The sequence below is a fragment of the Rana temporaria genome, chromosome 8, assembly GCF_905171775.1.
Source record: "Rana temporaria chromosome 8, aRanTem1.1, whole genome shotgun sequence".
Classification (NCBI taxonomy): Eukaryota; Metazoa; Chordata; class Amphibia; order Anura; family Ranidae; genus Rana; species Rana temporaria.
This window is the reverse complement of record NC_053496.1, coordinates 76,751,823-76,772,481: the sequence shown is the minus strand read 5'-3', so window position 1 is coordinate 76,772,481 and position 20,659 is coordinate 76,751,823. Positions and strand designations below refer to the sequence as shown.

Below are 20,659 nucleotides of genomic sequence, written 5' to 3'. Positions count from 1 at the left end.
ATTTTGGTGTATTTTTTGTGAAAATATTGTTTTGATATTTTCAGGGAGGGGGGCCCTGTTGGGTAGGCTGTACAGAGCCCAGTGATTTCTAACAGCAGCCCTGGTGTCACATGATGGGCATTTAATAGCTCTAACAGTAATAATAGTACAGGGGGGAGGGGAGAAACCCCCCTGAGAAAGGAAGTCACAAGCAGACCAATCTGCTTAATAAGGGAAATTGTATATCATTTAATATCTGCCTGCTCCCTGTTCTGGGTAGTAGTCACAGCATGTGGCAGAGAAACATCTGTAGCATTGCAGCAATTCAGATAAGAGGTGGAGACCACAGCAGGGAGATATTGCTGCTAGAGTTCCTGAGAGATATAAATCACCAACTAACATTTACTAGAAACTGAAAAACCAGTCTTGGAAGGATTCTATAATTAACATAAAACCTTAGCAGACACAGGATACAATGAGGCATTCTCTGTGACATTGGCTTACATGCCATGTACACTACAGATGGTGAATCTCATTACTGAAAATAAGCATTTCCACGTACAAATGTTTATTATGAATATACATTTTACATATACAAGTTTACTCTTTTATTAAGAGGTATACTTATGTTAATATATCATTTTGGATATTTCATGATTATTCTCTTGAATGATTCTCTTTTGCCTCATTGCTCTTCTTAATTAATTAAAAAGTAGGATTAATACAGCCATTACAGGGATGTTAGCTCTACAATGCAGTTCAGACTAGTGGGGCATGTTACAAAATGTAATTGCAAGCAATAAAAACTTATTTCAGGAACAGACAAAACATTACTGGTCAGAAGTATTCTTATTTTTCATTATTAAAAAAATGTAAAATATCATCTCAATGCCAGTTTTAAATATTTGATCATTCATTCTTTGTATGCATTAATTGCATTATACAGGAAAGAAAGTCATTATTTCCTATAATTATGTTAACTCATTTGCATAATAATTTTCGGGGCTAGTCAGCCAACCCAAATTACCAACAAATGTCTTTTTTTTGCACTTTTTACATGTTTCTTTCTTTAATGTTTTCTATTCTTGCCATATTCTGCTTTATTTCTCATAATCATTCTAGTTTTTTGTGCCAAATCATTTTCAGAGGTTTAAGAGTTCTTTCAATTATATTAGACTAACTCCTAACAAATGATCCAGTAAAAGCTCATTTCATCGCTAAATTAAACAACAGTGTTGACAACTGAGCTTCTCACTTGGATTGTGTTACAGTTAGAAAGTTGTAAATGCATTATCTGATCTGGCAGGCAAGCTGTAACATTTCCATTTGCTTAAACTAAGGATGTCTATACAACCGAAATCTAAGCCCCTTTCTTTTAAATCTGGAACTGCACGATTTTTTTAAAGTGATCCCATAACCTAGACCGCAAAACTACCCCTTTATAATAGATAAGATAGATGTTGCCTTTGCAAACTGGAGAGCACTTGCATACATCTGTCCCTCCCCTCTTCACATTACCTTTCTTGGGCCAGATTCTTAGAGGAGATACGATGGCGTATCTCCAGATACGCCGTTGTATCTCTGCGTCCGGCCGGTCGTATCTATGCGCCTGATTCTTAGGATCAGTTACGCATAGATATCTATTAGATCCGACAGGCGTAAGTCTCTTACGCCGTCGGATTGTAACTGCATATTTACGCTGGCCTCTAGGCGCGTGTACGCTGATTTACGCGTCAAAATATGTAAATCAGCTAGATACGCGAATTCACGAACGTACGCCCGACCGACGCAGTACAGTTACGCCATTTACGATAGGCTTTTCCCGGCGTATAGTTACCCCTGCTATATGGTGGCGTAAGTGCGGCGTACCAATGTTAAGTATGGCCGTCGTTCCCGCGTCGAAATTTGAAAAAGTTACGTTGTTTGCGTAAGTCATCCGTGAATGGGGCTGGACATCATTTACGTTCACGTCGAAACCAATGACGTCCTTGCGGCGTACTTTGGAGCAATGCACACTGGGAAATTCCACGGACGGCGCATGCGCCGTTCGGGAAAAACGTCAATCACGTTGGGTCAAGCCTGTTTTACATAACACACGCCCACCTCTTCACAATTTGATTCAGGCCGGCTTACACCGGCCTATTTATGCTATGCCGCCGCAACTTTTTTTGAGAATACGGCACTTGCCTGTAAAAGTTGCGGAGGCGTAACGTAAATAGGATATGTTACGCCCGCACAAAGTTACGCGATTCTACGTGAATCTGTCTAACCAAAATCAAGCTTTTCTAAATTTTTCCACTCTCTGCGAACATTAACAATGCAATTATTACTTTCAGAGATGGGTGAAACAATTATTCATTACAGGCTTTTATATAGCTTTGTTGATTTACAGAGTCTCTTTACGTCCCCGCCCTCAAGGAGCTCATGATCTAAGGTTCCTATTTCATATGCACACATACTAAAGCCGGCCATAGGCAGGCTGATTGTACCCAAGTTGATCCTTTGATCCATTTGGGTACAACCACCATGTCAGATTTTTTACATGTAATTTTTTTTTACAGCAATAAGCACTGTGTTCTCACGGCAGGGAAGGCACTCCACTAGGAGAATACAATACCTCAGTGGGAGGGATTCACCCATCAACACTGATTGTATTGATGTGAGAATCAAGCAATTTTCTTTCCTGCACCTGTGGTTGTAAGGAAAGAAAATCATATGATTTATGCCCTGCCTTAGGTAGGAATGTCTTTGGAGTGCAGGAGAAAACCCATGCAGGTACAGGAGAAATATGTAAACTTGATGCAGATAGTGTCGTGGGCACTAATTCAAAGGAAGAACCGCCAAGCTACTGTGTTACCCTACAGTTAGTTGTATGATGGTAAGCTTTGTGTGAGGAAGAAGTCTTGTTGTCCAAAATGTTTTCTACTTTTGTAGTCATTTTTTGTACAAATCTGTAGCCAATGTGTTGGACCATCTGCCTTGTGAACAGCAGATTAAGTTTTACTGGTTTCTTTTACTCTGGTACATATTAGACATAATAGGTCCCACAATAGGCTTTCAGTGTCTCTTGCCCCTGCAATTAACTGGCATTCAGTAGAGAAGAAGTACTATTTTGAACCAATCCACATGCACGGAGGTCTAACCCAGCTCAGACTTTCAGATATTGGACATTTTTTAAAGGTACTGTACAATGGTTTTGTATACATTATATTTAGTTGTTTATTATGGTCAGCACTAAAAAGATCTATGGAATATGTCAGAGATATTTTTTCCCATAAGAAAGGTTCATAAAGATGTGTTGTATGAATCCATTAGATTGTAGGAACAGAAGCATTAAAATTACCTAGAATTTAATGCTATGCCTGGTCTGCATTAAAGTTACTTACCTACCTGTCTGCCCCTGTACAGCGAGCTGTGCACGTGTAGATCATTTATACAAGTTCAGCAATGCTAAAAACAACTGAACTCCCAGGCATGCACTGGAGTGACGTCATATTGGCCTAGGCCAATAAAAGCAGCCAGCGATCAATACCTGGAAGTCAGTAGCATTAAGATGTTAGCAGCCAGTGGGGAGCTCCAGGATGCTGGAGTGAAGGGTAGTATAGCTAAGCTTTAAAGTGGATATAAACCCTCACATATACCCAGTGAAGTGAACAGCCTCAGATGATACACAGAGATTAAACAAATCTCCCTTCATAAGTTTTACATGTATATCTGCTGTCTTCATCCTTATTATCCTTTAGAATGTGGTCTTTTTGTTAACGTTTTTCTCTTCCTGGTTAGCACTGGGAGTGGATTATTGGCATACAGCTGATTGGATGAAAGGCACGCACCCTCTCTCCTCATAAACAAAGGAAGAAAGGAATGTGCAGAGGCCTATTTTTAGATGGTAAGCGGACTGCTAATCTATTTATAGCAACCTCCCTGACACACTTCTATATCCCGTCTAGGAGAACGTGTAAGAAGTTATCAGGCTGATAACAGAGCTACGGAGCAAGAGAAAGCTATGGGACATAGTGCTTTGGAGAGAGATAAGAAAACACTGCAGATACATGTACCCAGCTCAAATTTCATAAATCAGGTTTACATCCACTTTAAATTAGTCTTTCACTGCCTGTTGCTTCTTTGTAGAGTAAACTACAGCGGAGCATTACAGCCTGGATTTATCTCAGTTTGAGACCGGAAGGTCTCAGAAAGAGCAGCAACACACTGATCACATCATCACTAGGGAGTACTCATTGTTAGATGAATAGTGCTGTGCAATGTGGGGTAGTCTTTGAATTAGAGGATTATTTAAAAAGAAGTTGATGCATTATTGCCACATTTATAAATAGATGTATTAAAATCATGTTTAAATAATCTGTAAATAAAGTAAACAGTGTTTTTCTTTTTTATTTACCAATACATTTTTATTGAAAATTATTAAGGCTACTTTCACATTGATGCACTTTACAGGCGCTATAGCACTAAAAATAGCGTCTGCAAAGCACTTCTCCTGTCACTCCAGTGTGCTTTCACACTGGAGCAGTGCGCTTGCCGGACGTTAAAGTCCTGCAAGCAACATCTTTGAGGCGCTTTAGGAGTGGTGTATACACCGCTCCTAAAGCATCCCTGCCCATTGAAATCGATGCAGCGGTGCTTTGCGGGCACTTTTAACTCTTTTTCGCCCACTAGCAGGGGTTTAAAGCTCCCGCTAGCGGCCGAAAAGCGTGGCTAAAACGATGCCCCAGTGTGAAAGTGCTCTAAGTAACAATACAGATTGTCATTTACTTTAGTGATTAGTAACCAAAGTAGTTACATTGATTCCAAAAGGTTGTTGTGGAAGTATATAACATTTGATAGCCTGTACCAGTCTACCCCTGATGGGTACAAACTGTAGGCATTAATAGGCCAACAAGGTTAACTAGATAGTTGTGTAAACAGTGTTTTTCTTTATCTGACGAATCTTTAATGAAGACAAAATGAAATCGTGAACAGACCTTTTACAATTTCTTTATTGACTTGACAATATGGAGATGTAGAACTTTATTTTAATTTTGAATTGCCTTTGTTGCCTACAAATGCAACATAATTCTTATGCTTCTTCTATCTCTATGAGGTACATGGTGTCCAAAGCTTAGATAGTTTAGAGAAGCACATATTTGTAGATGCACTTTTAAAGTTTCCTCTCAATGCTTATGGGAATAAATGCTGGCTACAACATGGTGCTCTATCCTGTCTATTTCTTGCTCTATTTATGTTCTCACATCAACAGGTTATTCTGTTGTAATTTCCCCAGATTATTGTCCACTTTTCTCATGCCTCTTCCTCACACTGCCTCACTTTGCAAAACTGTTAGCTAATGTTGCATGAATCAAATGCTTCTTGGAATAACACCTCTTTAGGGTAGCTGACTCTTCAATTGCCTGCACATGTCTCATTCAGTTGATTATTGTTTCGGATCATTTTGTGATATCTGCACCACAGGTCTCTCCTAAGAATTGTCTCTTAGATATTTAGTAGATGTATGTTATGTCCATTCTTTGGAATTGTATGCATGCTTTTGATCTATTTTGCTATATAATAGAATATGCTTTAATATATGTTTTATATCATGCCTATTACCTGCTGAAATTGAGAGACTAGATGCTAAGACCTCATGCACGCTGGCTGTCAAAAACATCCCTTGGTATATTATGTTAAAAAGTATCTATAACCAAGAAAAAAAAATCTCTTACAGATTTTGGGTGCAGATATCACAAAAGGATCCAAAATAATAATCAACTGAATGAGACATGTGGAGGTAATTGAAGAGTCATTTGGCTGCATTTATGTTCTAGGATCGAAAAACACCTCCCCGTCTTTTCTTACCCATAACATAGGGGGTGTGTTATAGCAGTGGCGGCCCGTCCATTAGGGGTTCATAGGCACCGCTCCCCTATACATGCGACTGGCCCCCTGATCTACATGCAGGGCGTCTGCCGCATGGATTCCAATAGCGGGAGGGCGGTGTTTTTTTAAGCATGGGATTAGAGCCAGAGGCTCTAATAGGCTTCAAAAAAAGGTGGGCTCGGGACGCAGAGCACTTCGCTCCGAGCCCACCCAGTTGAGTGACAGTGGAGATTTAATATTCGCTATTGTAACACTGATCCTCCTCCTGGCTAATCAGGAAGTTGTACGTGAGACCAGTCACCAGATTGGCTGCCAGAAGGAGGGAGGGAGGAGACGCAGGGGAAGCGAGGAAGCAGCCAGAGAGAACAGCCTGGAGAGAAGTCAACGCCACCTGGAGTGCTGCCTGCAAGATGGGGTAAGTGCAGGGCCCCAGCTAACTGACTGGCCAACCCAGGGGGGGTGCCGCCCATGACCCAACTGACCGCGGTGGATGCCATCTGTGAACCAAACAGACGGGGGTTGGCATTGGGTGGATAATTTGCCACCCCCCAAAAAAAAAAAAAAAAAAAAAACACCTGCCGCCACTGTTCTATGGTTCACCAAGAAAGCTGGAAACAATGCTGAATAACAGCGGGAGACACGCTCAGAAGAAAGTGACCTTGAAATGTCAACAGTGGACGATATACCAAAGTCATCTATTCTAATTCAGTAGGTGCAAAAAAAGCAAAAGGTGTTTTCAGAATTACCTAAACAAACTAATGTAGCAAGGTCCTGGAGTCCTGGACTGCAGAAACATGGAAAAGCCTATTCAGAATGCTGTGGATCATGGTAATTGTAGTCTGAAATATCAATCACAGAATTTAACTTATGGACCTTTACAATACAGTTCCCATAGTACATTGAGGAGAAAGGGGAATGTAGGAAAATATTTTAGCAGACTACACTGGAAACCTTTTCCTCTTTGCAGTCCAGAAGCCGAGATGTGGTCCTGGAACACATGGATTGTCCACAGAGCAAGTGATCAGAGCCAGAGACTTAGACCTGAGAGTGGAGACACCTGGGGTAGAGCAACCCAAACCTCAGCAATCACATTTGCACTGCTGCCACAGGGAGATTGGAGTATCCTTTCACCCTCTACTTCCCATCACTGATCACTGGAGGCATTCTGTGGAGAGACTGAGGGGGCCCCTTCTACAGCAAGAGTTCACAGCTGCACCACAGGGACTGAGTTACTATAGGAAGGACATACTGCACCTATATCACACATTTACTTCATCTTACTGCACTTATACTGCATGCTGGTTTACTAAAACTGTCATTAAGTGCACAAACGATACTTAAACGGCCCCAACGGTAGCTAGCAGAAGAACAACAGAAAGGACTACACCTCCCAAAAGCAATCCAGTAAGTCCCCTTTGTTCCCTTCTCCCATTTCCTTAATTTCTATGGACAATACCCACACGTTCAGTTTAGGCCTAGCATAGCCGCCATTAGTGAACACTGGCAGCATAGTCCCAGCAATTTGTTTGGTTATGCTTTATTGCTGCTAACTGTTGCAATTCAGACGGAGCTGCTATGGTTTATGCTGAACTGGGTGTTATGTGTTATTTTATGCTTAGTCCTTACTGTTAGCCTTTTTGCATGCTGAACTTTGTTACCAAAATTGCCAATTTATTTGTATCTTCTTGGTTATCAGCTTAAAGGGGTTGTAAACCCTCATGGTTTTTCACCTTAATGCATTTATGCATTATGGTGAAAAAAAACTTTTTTAGTGCTACAGCCCCCCAGCCCCCCTGTTTTACTTACCGGAATGCCTTTATCTTCGGTTCGGGAACAAGCACACCATCTGTAGCTGGTGTCTCGTGTCCCAATTGGATAGATTGATAGCAGCACAGCCATTGGTTCCCGCTGCTGTCAAGCAAATCCAATGACGTGGGTGTGGGGGGGTGGGGCAGGGCAGAGTCCGGCATTCGTGTCTATAGATGCAGAATGCTGGACTCGGGAGGGCACCCATAAGGTAACCCCCAGGGAGAGTGCTTATCCTTGGGGGTTATCTGAAGTGAGAAGGAGCCACGAGAGACGCTGGTGATCTCAGAAGTCTGTGTTTTGGGCCACTATGTGCAAGCAAGCTGCACAGTGGAGGTAAGTATGTTTGTTATTTAAAAAAAAATGATCCTTTACAATAACTTTAAATAAGTGATAATGCATTAGGATTACCCTTTCTAACTGGTTTGGTGCCTGCTTCTGTGTAACAGGCTTACTACTGTCAGAATGCTAAAAAAGTACATGTGCTGTTTGTTTTGAGGAAAGTCTTAGAAGGCACCCTGGTAATCAGAAACTGACATTATTTTAGTGACTCAGTTTGCCACTACCTGTGTATGTGTATATATATAATCTTGGAAAACTGGTGTTTTTTTTTCTTTATCTATCTGTATAGGATGTGTTTTTGCTTTGAATAACATACTGTGCACTCCTAACATTTATTTAGTTTGATGTAGTTTTAAACTTGCAATAAACTGGCAACTCCAGAGCACAGCAACAAGATTCAATCAGCCAGGCAATTGTTTCATGTTCACTCCACTGTTCCAAACTACTGTTAGAAACCTGGAGCACTCTGACAAGGCGACAGTTAAATTATGTTCTACTAAATAATATCGATTGATCTTTGAAGAAAACAATTCCAAAAAGGAGAACGGATCAAATTATCAAAACTGAAGAATGAAGAATGTGAAGAATACAAGTTAAACACTTTTACAGAATAAATAACAGTTATTGTGTATACATGGAGAAAAATAAACAGATGCTAGTCTATAGTAGTCAGATCCCACTTGTCGAGTTCCAACCCTGCTTTGATATAAAAGAATGAATTTTATATAAAAATATTTTGAAGTAAAAGAAACACTAATGGCCACTGTGGAACACATCTCCTCTTTTCTAGAGGTAAGTAAACAAATGTATGTGGATCAAGATCTGATCTGGATCTTTGAATCACAGCACATGAATATTAGCAAATCTGCAGGCTACATCTACCCTTAGTGCTGGTTCACACAGGGGCAACACGACTTCCAGCGCAACTTTGCGAGACAACTTCAGCACGACTTACAACGCAACATCAAGTTGCCTACAGGACAGGCAACTTTGCCAGTGGCCAATCAAACAATAATGAGCTCTGTGGGAGGGAGGGAGGGGTTTGCCTGAGAGAACTATTTTCTCTTCCTGTAAAGTTGCTTCAGTTAAGACAGTGATCCGACTTTGGAGGCAACTTCCATTGAAATCTATGGGTACAAGTTGCCTACAAGTTGCCTTGAAGTAGTACAGGAACCTTTTCTGAAGTCGGAGCGACTTCAGTAGTGTACATTAAGACGGCTCTCATTCACTTTAATGGAATTTCTCATGTCGCGTGACTTGGGGCGACACAAGTCGGATCCCAAGTCACTGTAGTGTGAACCGGCACTTAAAGTGGAACCCTAGAAATCTTGAGTTTTTTTTGCAAACCGCACAATTGATATGTTCCCTCTAATGAATAGTATCATATGTCTAGATGCCTGCTGCTTCATGTAACAATTATTTGTGCTGGATACTACAGACTGTCTATTAACACCTATGCTGGCTTCCTAAAATGATGTAGTTAGAATAGGGTGGAAATGCAACTCACACCTCTCATCTTGTTATTGGATATTCAACACCCACACATTCCATGGTGATTGGATTAGGGTGTATAGCTGAGCTACCTGTGTGGATAAAAATGGGAGGGTAGCTTCCTGACACTCATTAGAACTGAAGTAGTAAGAAACTATGAAACCTCCTCAATATTACAGAACAAGTCAAGTTAAATGTAAATAACTACTACAAGCTATACCATGACCTGGATATATGAGAACCTTCACAGACAACACAAAGATAAGGATCTTTATCTTCAGCTATGTGACTGTAATGTTTTACCCTGATTGAATTCAGACAAAATGGTGGTCACGTTTAAAAAAAATAAGGATGGTCTTTATCCCAATGTGTTAGCATTGCCAATTGAGCCTAATGTGTTTTTTTATATTTTTGAGAAAAACAAATAAAAACTTACCCTTGAAGAGCTTTCTCTCCAAACCAGTCACCTTTTCCTAAAGTGCGGAGGAATATTGGATCTTCACCTGGGATGTCTTCTCTCGTAACATTCACCTGTCAAGGAGATTGATTCGTTTTATCAAACCTTTGTCACAGGAAAGGCAGGGGGACAGACAGAATGTCAAAATAAGATAGAATGTAGAATTTACTGAAAATATTAGAAAAGTTGTCATACCTACCATAAATTACTACATTCTATAAATATAGTTTCTGGTAGAACTGTATTTTTTTTCATAAAGATACCACTCTTTATACTCTAAATTATACAATAAATAAGTAAGGGAGGGTTTTGACCCCTGTCAGTTTTTTCGCCCTCTGTGTCCTATTGGGGAGATTCCCCTTTAGTTCTTGTTTCTTAGCCAAAAGCAAGGAAGTCCCTTGTTGTCACCAGAACTAAAGTCCCCCACTGGAAGATTTTCACTCTATCCCTGCTCTGGTGAAAACGTAACATTTTATTTAAATCCATCTGTGTCAGTCAGCAATAAAAACAGTTCTAATAATTCTCCACTCTATCCAAGACTAATGCCGCGTGCACACGATTGGAATTTCCAACAACAAATGTTCTATGTGAGCTTTTAGTCGGATATTCCGACCCTGTGTATGCTCCATCGGACATTTGCTGTCGGAATTTCCAACAACAAATGTTTGAGAGCTGGTTCTCAAATTTTCCCGACAACAAAAGTTTGTCTGTATGCAATTTCAACGCACAAAAATCCTACACATGCTCGGAATCATTTTTACTCTTAATTTTTCTCGGCTCGTCGTAGTATTGTACGTGACCGCATTCTTAACATTCTAAATTTCCGACAACATTTGTGTGACCGTGTGTATGGAACACAAGTTTGAGCCAACATTCAGTCGGAATAAAATCCACGGTTTTGTTGTCGGAATGTCCAATCGTGTGTACGTGGCATTAGGGCCATTTTACACAGACGTGTCCGTGTACGTGCTCGGCTTTGCTCAACGGGGATCTTCTCATCCACATCAGTTCCTGACCTCACAAATGTGCTTCAGGAAGAATGGTCAAACATTCCCCTAGACACACTCCTAAACAGCCTTCCCAGAATAGTTGAAGCTGTTATAGCTGCAAAGGGTGGGCCAACTCAATATTAAAACCTACAGACTAAGACTGGGATGCCATTAAAGTTCATGTGCGTGTAAAGGCAGGCGTCCCAATACTTTTGAAAAATGCAGAGTTGAACCTCTTATAGCTGCAAAGGGTGGGCCAATGCAATATTGAACCCTATGGACTGAGAGGCCATTAAAGTTCATGTGCGTGTAAAGGTAGGTGTCACAATACACATATATACATACAGTATACACACATAAACACTAAAAAAGGCTGCTGCCTCTGTGTCTCGTGGAAGCATCACTGCTGCAGACAGGCACAACGCTGGATCAAAAGAGGGAAGGGGGGATGGGGGAGCTGATCATAGAAGGTTTTTTACCTTGACCACCTGGACCAGTGCAGACATTTCTCATGTACATGTAAAAACAATAACCCTTGTGGTAGCAGGGTGGGGGGCCCCCTTCTGCCACCTATACCAGTGATTGAGTGGTTGTAGAGCAGCTTGGATCACTTTTACATTGAAGCCCATCACATGCTCTAACAAAACAATACCAGGATCATGGCTGCAACAACACCCATGATCCTGATATCACCAATGCTGTTCCTGCATGTATACATATGTATAGCTGACAGGAAGTGGTGGAAGAGAATGCTTTAAGGTAAAAAAGCCTTATGCCTTTAGAACCACTTTAAGGAGAACCGGGGCAAGGAATGGCCACTTACCTGCCTTAACTTGTATTTGGCATAGATGGACCCCTCATGTAAATCACCTTCCCCAAGTTGAAAAGCATTCAGTCTGGTATGCCCTAAATTCCACAATGTCTTGCTTTGGTTCATGAGACATTTACTGCATTGTGTGGTATGCAGGGATGCTGTGCTAAAGTTCAGCTTGGAGTTAAGGTTATTCACATAATGATCTGCTGGTTTTGTTACCATAGTAGGTTTAATTCATGTACAAATTGTCTTTAAAATGGAATTCAAGCAAATAAACATTGTTGAGGAATACTAAAGCCATCTATAGATGCTTTTTCTTTGACATTTATTGAACCATATCTCACCCTGTCTATAATTCAGCCCATGTGTTCAAACTTCATGCTAGCAGCATTAATTGAGTGCAATAACCTGAAACTGTAAACTACTTAGAGGGAATATTTGACTGATATAGAATTTCCGAAGTGCATTACTATGATTTCAAATGGAGCATGGACCTCGAAGAGGTAAAGGGGAGCTTACCAATCCTTTGCTGATGATGAAGAAAGTGTCCCCTCGAGCACCTTGCCTAATAATGTAGTCTCCACATTCGTAGTGAGTCTACAAAAAAAAGAAAGTAAAAAAAAAAGATTATGTTATTATCATTTGCCTTGTGGTCAGGCTGTTTCACACAATAAACCTCTGGGATGCATTACACTTCTGAAAGTTGCTTGCTTGTGTAAAGAAACCCACTGATCCACAAACACAATAAGCTTACGATGAGTAAACTGCTATACAAGTGTATCCAATATAAATTCCAACAGCTGCAGGCATCTGTATAACTACATTTATCAGATACTGTCCTCCAAGTCCTACACTAAACTAAAATATGAACATATTAACCTGCGTTTATCATTTCTAATGGGTGAAATGTTGTATATCTGTTGCATAATTAAATTCTTACTAATGAAAACTATAACCAGTGTATTCATATGCAAAATGCTGTAGACTGCAAAAAAAATAAAAAAAATGGCATCTGTTAAGATGGAAGCAAAATAGTTTACTAAAAATAATTACTATAAATAAGCTGTTTTCTTTTCTTACATTTGTTCAGACCCCTGAAAATCTCAAAAGTTGCTTCTCTCCATTTCGGAGCTGCAACTAATTGGAATGCTGTGGGCATGTAAACATTCCAAACACAAAACCCATGACAATGAGAAAAACATAGACATTTGCCATGAAACACAATTGGGACAGTAGGGTCACTAAAACTGGTGCACACAGAATCTAGTGTAGCTGTGCATAGTAAATAATCAGCTTTATGCTCCGTTCACATCTGAGTGATCTGAAACGTGGGTGGAATCGCAGTGATTCTAAATATTGGCAAATCGCGGGACACCCTTATGATCCCTGTCACTTCCAATGGCACCTTGATTGTGGCGCGATTTTGCCACGATTGTCACCCAACAAATTTCAGTAAAATTGCACAAACAGTATTGTCCGGATGCCTGCAGGGTTCACAGTGTTTGGATCTCATTGTTCTGTATTACATTGTAAAGTGCAGAAATAAGCCTAGTACTTTTGTGTGCTTACATGACTGAATGGTCCACTGTCAGAGTGTGATAAGCCAAGATAGGATCATGTGCAAAAAAGTCAAATGTGACATACAGTATACCATTCAGTGACAGAGTTAATGTTCCAGATTAAGAAGTCAAGTATATAATTTGCTAAAAATTACAAAAATTACCTACATAGGCATATATATTATCATCATCATAGACATGTATTTGCTATCCCAGCTGTCTGATACATGGTTCACACATATGCAGAGTGCAGGACTCTGGAATGTTGATTTAGAATGTAGAATACAAATCTTTTGGTTTTTGGAGACTTTTGAGTGGGAAGAAATCTCCAACCCAGTGTTCAGGTTTTGCAAGAGACGGGCAGGCTGTGAGCACCCCTTTATAATGAAGGGCCCAACCATAGCTTGAAGCTCTAGTTGGGAGACAGGTGTGCTCCATTCAAGAGACAATACTCCATGCAGGAGATGAGAGATTGCTAGTCCATTGAAAGTCAAAATGGCTAAGCAAGTCTGGAAGACTGAGAAAGCCAAGATGACTAGGCGAATCTAGGGGACTGCAGGAATCTGGGCGACTCAGATGAGTGAGAGAGCCTGGGGTGTCTAGAGATCTCCTATTAAGATGCCATGGTGTGAACTGAAAAGGCTGAGCAAGAAGAATTGGGAAAGCTGAGCACAGCAAGGCACTGTGTAAGACGGTCTTACGAGGGCACAGCCAAAAGCCAAGGTTTAAGACCTAAACAATGTTGCTGCTAAAGAGAGAGCCAGGTGGCTTGGTATTATTTTTTTCTGTTGCTGTTTATGATGGTGAAAACCCCCTGTGTGGGCAACTGCTTCTGTTTTTGTTTGATACCATTTATGTAATTTTTGTTTAATTTAAGTGGGCCAACTATAAACCACAGTTCAAACTGGTATGGACTCACTAACAATGCTACTGCCCCACACATCACATATTCAATCATAAGATTTTGACATTTCTGACCAAGGTTTGCAGTAGTTCTGAGATACACATTTCAGCAAAGTGGATATTGGTTTCAATAAGAACAGTAATATCTTTAGTTAGTATGCTAAACTGGAAGACAACATACTGTAACCTATCGGGTATATAAAAAAAAAATATGTGAAATGTTTGAACAAAAAATTCCACTGTTACACAGCCACACATTTTTGTCATTGTTTTAGCAATAAAATAATGTTAACATTTGGCCCCTTTTCAGTTAGCTTACACTGTTCCTTGAAAATGAAACAAACATTTCACTCAAAAATGTTTGTTGTAATGAGTGCCATACTTTTTCATTGTTAAAACAATTTTCGCTACAAGAGGAATACAATGTAACAATATATTTGCTCTGGAAGAAACATTATTGCTATTAAATGAGAATCTTAAATGTTCCACATTCCAGCGGCTTTCCTCTAACTGCAATTTTCCCAAGAGCCTAACGCAGCCTCTCAATCAAATGACACAGTATTATTTTCTATAACTGCATTGATTGGGCACCAAAATCAGTTTCCTTTTTATAAAAGATTTCTGTAAAACATGCAATAAGAACTGTTAACCTGTTCCAAACAATTGTAAGCCTTACCTTATCAGGACAAGCCTGAAAACTATATACAATGTAAAAATAAATTGGTCCATGTATAATTTAATTCACTATTATATTTCACGGATTAGTTGTCTAATGATTTAATACTGGTAGACAATTAAAATGTTCAGTGACCGTGTGAAGTGAGTTTTTCAATGGACAGCCCCTTCACTAATTGGTTTCATATAAATCATTAACAAATACACTGATCTTAAAAAATTGGACTAAACAGAATTACAGAGTTCAACTGTCTTGTACAAATATATCTTGATTTTTCCTGTGTTGTAGTGCATTTTAGAGAAGCTTCAGTATATTTCAGAAGCTCCAGTAAACATGGAGACAAAGGCCCAGATTCACATACATCGGCGCATATTTATGTCACCGTAGCGTATCTCTTTTACGCTACTCCGGCGCAGCGCACAGATGCAAGCACTGGATTCACAAAGCACTTGCTCCCACTCGCTGTTAAAGATACGCTGGGTTTCCTCGGCGTAAGCCAGCGTAGGTGAAAGTGGGCGTGAGCCATGCTAATGAGGCGTGACCCCATGCAAATGATGGGCCAAGCGTCATAGAAGTACTTAAAATGAACGACGCATGCGCCGTCCCGTGGTCGCATCCGAGTGCGCATGCTCAGAATCACGTCGAAACAACTGCCTAAGATACGTCGAATCACTGCCTACAAGGTGAACGTAACCTACACCTAGTCATATTCACGTACAACGTAAACAACAAAAGGTAAGACGGCTTGTGTTCCCTGGTCCATACCTTTGCATGAGTTGCGCCTCCTATATGGGGAATAACTTTACGCCGCATTTACGACTTACGCAAACTGCGTATATTATGCGCCGGGCGCATTTACGTTCGTGAATCGGCGTATCTCCCTCATTTGCATATGTGCATAGAAAATCAATGGGAGCGGCAAATGCGGCCAGCGTAAATATGCGCCCACGATACGACGTGTAGGAAAGTTACGTCGGTCGGATGAAGCCTATTTTCAGGCGTATCTCAGTTTATGGGCACGGCGCATAGATACGACGGCGCATATTTACACTTACACGGCGTATCTGGAGATATGTCGGCGTAAGTGCTTTGTGAATCCGGGCCAAAGCCTTCGGGGGTTTTGTAGTGAAGTCTGGATCTGGAAAGTAGAGTTGGCTGAATCATAAAATAATTGAGCAGCAAACCAGGACCCAGGATTTCAAAAATAGATGATTTTGGTGAGCTGTTATTATAATGTAATGTAATGTACACTGGGTAGGGTCAGGCTTTGCACTTCTGAATCATAACACAAATAATGTTTTTATTGTTGTTGTTATACTCTCCACATCTGAAGATGCAATACAGATCATTCTGTTCCCATAGAGTTACTCGGGTGATAAAATCTTTTTGCTACCAAGAGTTGGCCACTTATCAGCCACCCCATTTGTAGCACACTAAAATGTTATGATAATGAAATAAATTACAATTAAATTCCACAATATTAAATACATTTATTTGCCTGTTTGGCTTTTTCTAATGCAATATATTTACAGTAGTTGTACACATAGTAGGTTACATAGTAGGTGTGAAAACATGTTATTGGCATTTTTTGATCCTTACATTTACTACCCCTTGCTGCCCTGTGTTGGTGATCCCTGCAAGTATCAATGGTTTATCATGGCTGTGCAATTTTTGTCTGTACTCACCTCCAGACTCACATAGCAGGGTAGCATTCCAGAAGCACAACTGGGAGATAGTTATCACCCCACAACATGAAAAGCCTGAACAAAGCTCTAATGGAAGGATCACCAGTATTTGTTTATGAAAGCTACATATTTAACCACTTTCCGCTCACTATATAGTAAAATGAGTGGGATGCGCTCTCGTTCTGGGATGACGTTGTATCATGGCGCTCCAGAATGGAGCTCTCATGCTCCAGTGGGAATAAGGCAGCCCTCTACCCATGTGTCCGGCTGTGTCCAATGAGAGCTGGTCACGTGTAAACAAAGAAGTGCCATTTATCAGCTCTCCTCGGCTCACACTGACAGAGTGTGAAGTGAGGAGAGCCGATCAGCGCCATCTCCTCGCATAGGAGACCTGTACAGAGGTAATCAGTACACTGATCATCAGTGCCCTGATTACAGTACAGCCCCATCAGTGACCCCAATCAGTGCCCATCAGTGATGCCAGCCAGTGCTGCCTTTCAGTGCCTGTTTATCAGTGCTGCCCATCAGTGCCCAATGCAGCCCACCAGTGCCCGCCATCCATACTCATCAATGCCACCTATCAGTGCCCATCAGTGCGGCATATTAGTACCACCTAATCAGTGCCGCCTCATCAGTGCCCATAAGTGCAACCCATCAGTGCTGCCTCATCAGCACACATCAGTGTAGGAGAAAAATTACTTATTTTCAAAATTTGCTGACAGTAACTAAGAAAAACGTAATTTTTTCCAATTTTTTTTTTTTTTTTAAATAAAAAACCCAGCAGTGATTAAATACCACCAAAAGAAAGTTCATTTGTGTGCAGTATTGCATTACTGCGCAATTGTCATTCAAAGTGTGAAAGCTGAAAATTGGCCTGGGCAGGAAGGGGGTAAAAGTGCCCAGTAGGCATGTAGTTAAGAGTGAGAACAACTTTTAAAAACAATGACAAAAATAGAGCGTACATGAGATTTTTGTGATTGATTTAAAATAGAAGTGTTGGATTTGAAAAAAATGAGAATACACACAAATTCATCTCCATGCTGCAATATCGGTGTGATGTTGTAGCTGTCCCATGTTGTCTCTAAGCCTGAGAACTGAGCAATTACATGACCGCTGATCACTCAGTTCATGGTCTGCTCAGAGGGGAGAGCAATTACAGTCAGTCACTGCTCTCTGCTCTGCACTGGGCAGAAGATGGGGTTAGAGCAGCTGGCCCAGCCCTCATCATAGCAGAGAGAGACTGAGCAAGCTGCCTAATTAGACATCTGGGTGGAGCCCAACAATATTTTGGGATCCTTCTAGATGGTGGAGCGACTCTGTAATGTCAGTTGATAGCGGACAATAGCCCGCTATTAACTGGGTCACATAAGAGCAAAAGTAAGTGCACTCCTGTGACCCAGAAGAGATGCACAGTATGTCCAAAAAAAGCTTTTACCATGCTTCTCTTTTAAATTTGGCACCATGCTAATCCATTAACATTTTTATTTAGTATGTTAAAGAATAAACCTTTCTTTTCTTTTTTTAAACACAGATATTTATATACTTATAATCTGATGCATGCGCATGTCATTTTGTTTTGATTGCTTACCGTTACCACTGATTTGAAAACTGCATACATCTGACACACAGTTCACATCTCTTCAGGTGTTTGAAAACAATTCAGCTAAAGAACCCCAGGCAGATATTTAAAGCCACATTTGCTAATGATATCAACTGTCTTGAGAACTAACATACCTGGGAAGCTCCAGTATTTTTTGTTCCAAGTGTCAAGTTGATGAGACAAGACCTCTTTGAATTAATGTACTATAGGAGGCATAAAACTTGACATCCTTAGGAAATTTAACACATTTCCTATCAGCTATGTTCAGTAGCTTTTAAAAGATGCTCACTAAACCATGAAAAAAAAGGTATGACTGCTGGCTAAAAATAATTTATAGTCCTGTTACGATGTAAGATTAATTTTAGCAGGAAAAAAACCTAACCCTTTCTAACTACTGATATAACTTGGTTTAAAGTGCACGAAGATCATAAATAGTGGGGGCAGCTATCTGTCCAAGTGTGCAGTCTATACAGGGCAGCCATTATACATTTTTGGGCCCCTTACACAGATTTAGGCCTGGGTACACCTGGCCTGACCACCAACATCTGTACATACTTAGCCCCCTCACACCTGTACACACTCAGCCCCCTCACACCCGTGGCCAGAGCCCCCTCACAAGTGGCCACAGCCACGATGTCGTCATGCCCGCGGGAGACTTCTTTCTGGCAAGGTCCGGCGTCTGCCGGACTTTCAGCCGAGAAACATAGGAGCGCATGCACCGCTGAAGTCAGTGGCTCATTGCAAGAGGAATATCTCCTAAACCATACAGGTTCAGGAGATATTCTTTTTACCTACATATAAGCCTTATTATAAGCTTACCCGTAGGTAAAAGTAAAAAATGGTACACATCCCACCCTCCCCTCATCCTTGTTAAATACACCTCTTTTGCACTTTCTCCCTTTCATTTGGCTTGACAAAGGGGAGATCCCAGCCCCAAAATGTGTAGCCAATCCTACTGTTGATGTCACCTGCCGAGCACCACTGAGCCCAGCTGAAACCAAGTCGGGTAGTCCCCAGCCACATCCTCAGCAGCTTGCATTCCTGTCTGCCTCTGTGACTGCTGCTCATACCAGCAGCCTCCCAGCACTGCTCTGCATCCTCCACCTCTTTCCTTGCTTTAAAATTGCACACGCCTGTGGAATGGCAACAAACTATGGTCCATGCTTTAAAAGCCTTTACAGGTTACCAGTTTTAAGTTACACAAGAGATCTAGCACTAGAATCATAGCTCTCACTCTGCTGTTCGAAGTGATACCTCATGTGTGTTTGATCACCTTTTACATATGCATGTGGGACCTCCGTATGGTATTCACTTAAGCACGGGGGACAGGGTGCTTTAGTTAATTTTTTTTTATTTATATTTACTCTTTTTTTTTTACACTGCCTCTATAATTTTTTTTTTCAGATCAACTTTATCACAAGGGAGGAACAACATGGGTAGTAACAGGTACTCTTTACTGTTAGAGCCCAGATCTCACCTCTGCCCTCAAAAGCATCTGATCAAACTGTGATTAGTTTGATCAGATGCTTTACAAACCAAAACCAGAAGTGACTAAATCCCTTTCGGTCTCTTATGTCACGAGGGAGGCAGATACGGATGTAACTTCCTCCTCTCTGTGTTTACCAGACCTATTAGGTAGCATCAGTTCTGTCCCCCCCCCCTATTATACAGAAGAGCCTGGGAACAACAGCAAGGGGGACCTTCTGTGCCCCGCAGAAGTGATTGGGTGGCTGTAGGATCACTTCTATGTGAAAGCTCATTGCTGGCTGAAAAAAAAATGATACCAGGATCATGGTTGCAGCTACAGTCATGATTCTTGTATCACTGCTTCCCAACGAGGACATATATGTACATACGGTAGTCTGGAAGCAGTATAGGTAGATACTGTACATGTTTTTTTATGGTGAGACCTGATGAAAATTGAGTGCCAGTGGAAGCAAAGGCAGACACAGGGGCCCGGATTCACAAAGAAGGGCCTATCTTTAGGCGGGCGTAGCATATCTCAGATACACTATGCCGCCGCAACTTAGAGCGCCAGGTCCCGTATTCACAAAGAACTTGCGCTGTAAGTTATGGCCGTTAGAGTAAATGGGCCCGCGTAAGCATGCCTAATTCAAACTAGGCGTGTTGTATGTAAATGAATCGTGACCCCACGTAAATGACACGCTTAACGAACGGCACATGTGCACGCATGCTCAGTATCACGTCAAATTTTCTCCGTAAATTACGCCCATGAACGTAACCTACGCCCAGCCCCATTCACGGACGACTTACGCAAATGACGTAAAATACGACGCTGTTCCGACGTTTACAACGTCCATACCTAACATGACTTACCCCTGCTTTATGAGTGGTAAAGTTACGCCGGACCGACGCCTTACGTAAACAGCGTATTTACATACGCCGGGCGCTGGTACGTTTGTGAATCGGCGTATCTTACTCATTTGCATAATTTTAATGGGAAAACCGAATGCGACCAGCGTAACT

At 41.1% G+C, this 20,659-nt stretch overlaps 1 protein-coding gene across 3 annotated transcripts in view; it reads right to left on the bottom strand.

Annotated features, from left to right (window-relative positions):
- Positions 1-20,659, bottom strand: part of PRKG1 (protein kinase cGMP-dependent 1) — a 1,173,427-nt gene that overhangs the window by 137,346 nt on the left and 1,015,422 nt on the right. For all 3 annotated transcript variants that reach the window (XM_040362065.1, XM_040362066.1, XM_040362064.1), the window contains exons 6-7: positions 12,269-12,346; positions 9,926-10,020 (exon numbers count right to left, since the gene is read on the bottom strand). In XM_040362065.1, the coding sequence (XP_040217999.1) occupies positions 9,926-10,020; positions 12,269-12,346 (173 nt within the window). The remainder of the gene's footprint in view (positions 1-9,925; positions 10,021-12,268; positions 12,347-20,659) is intronic.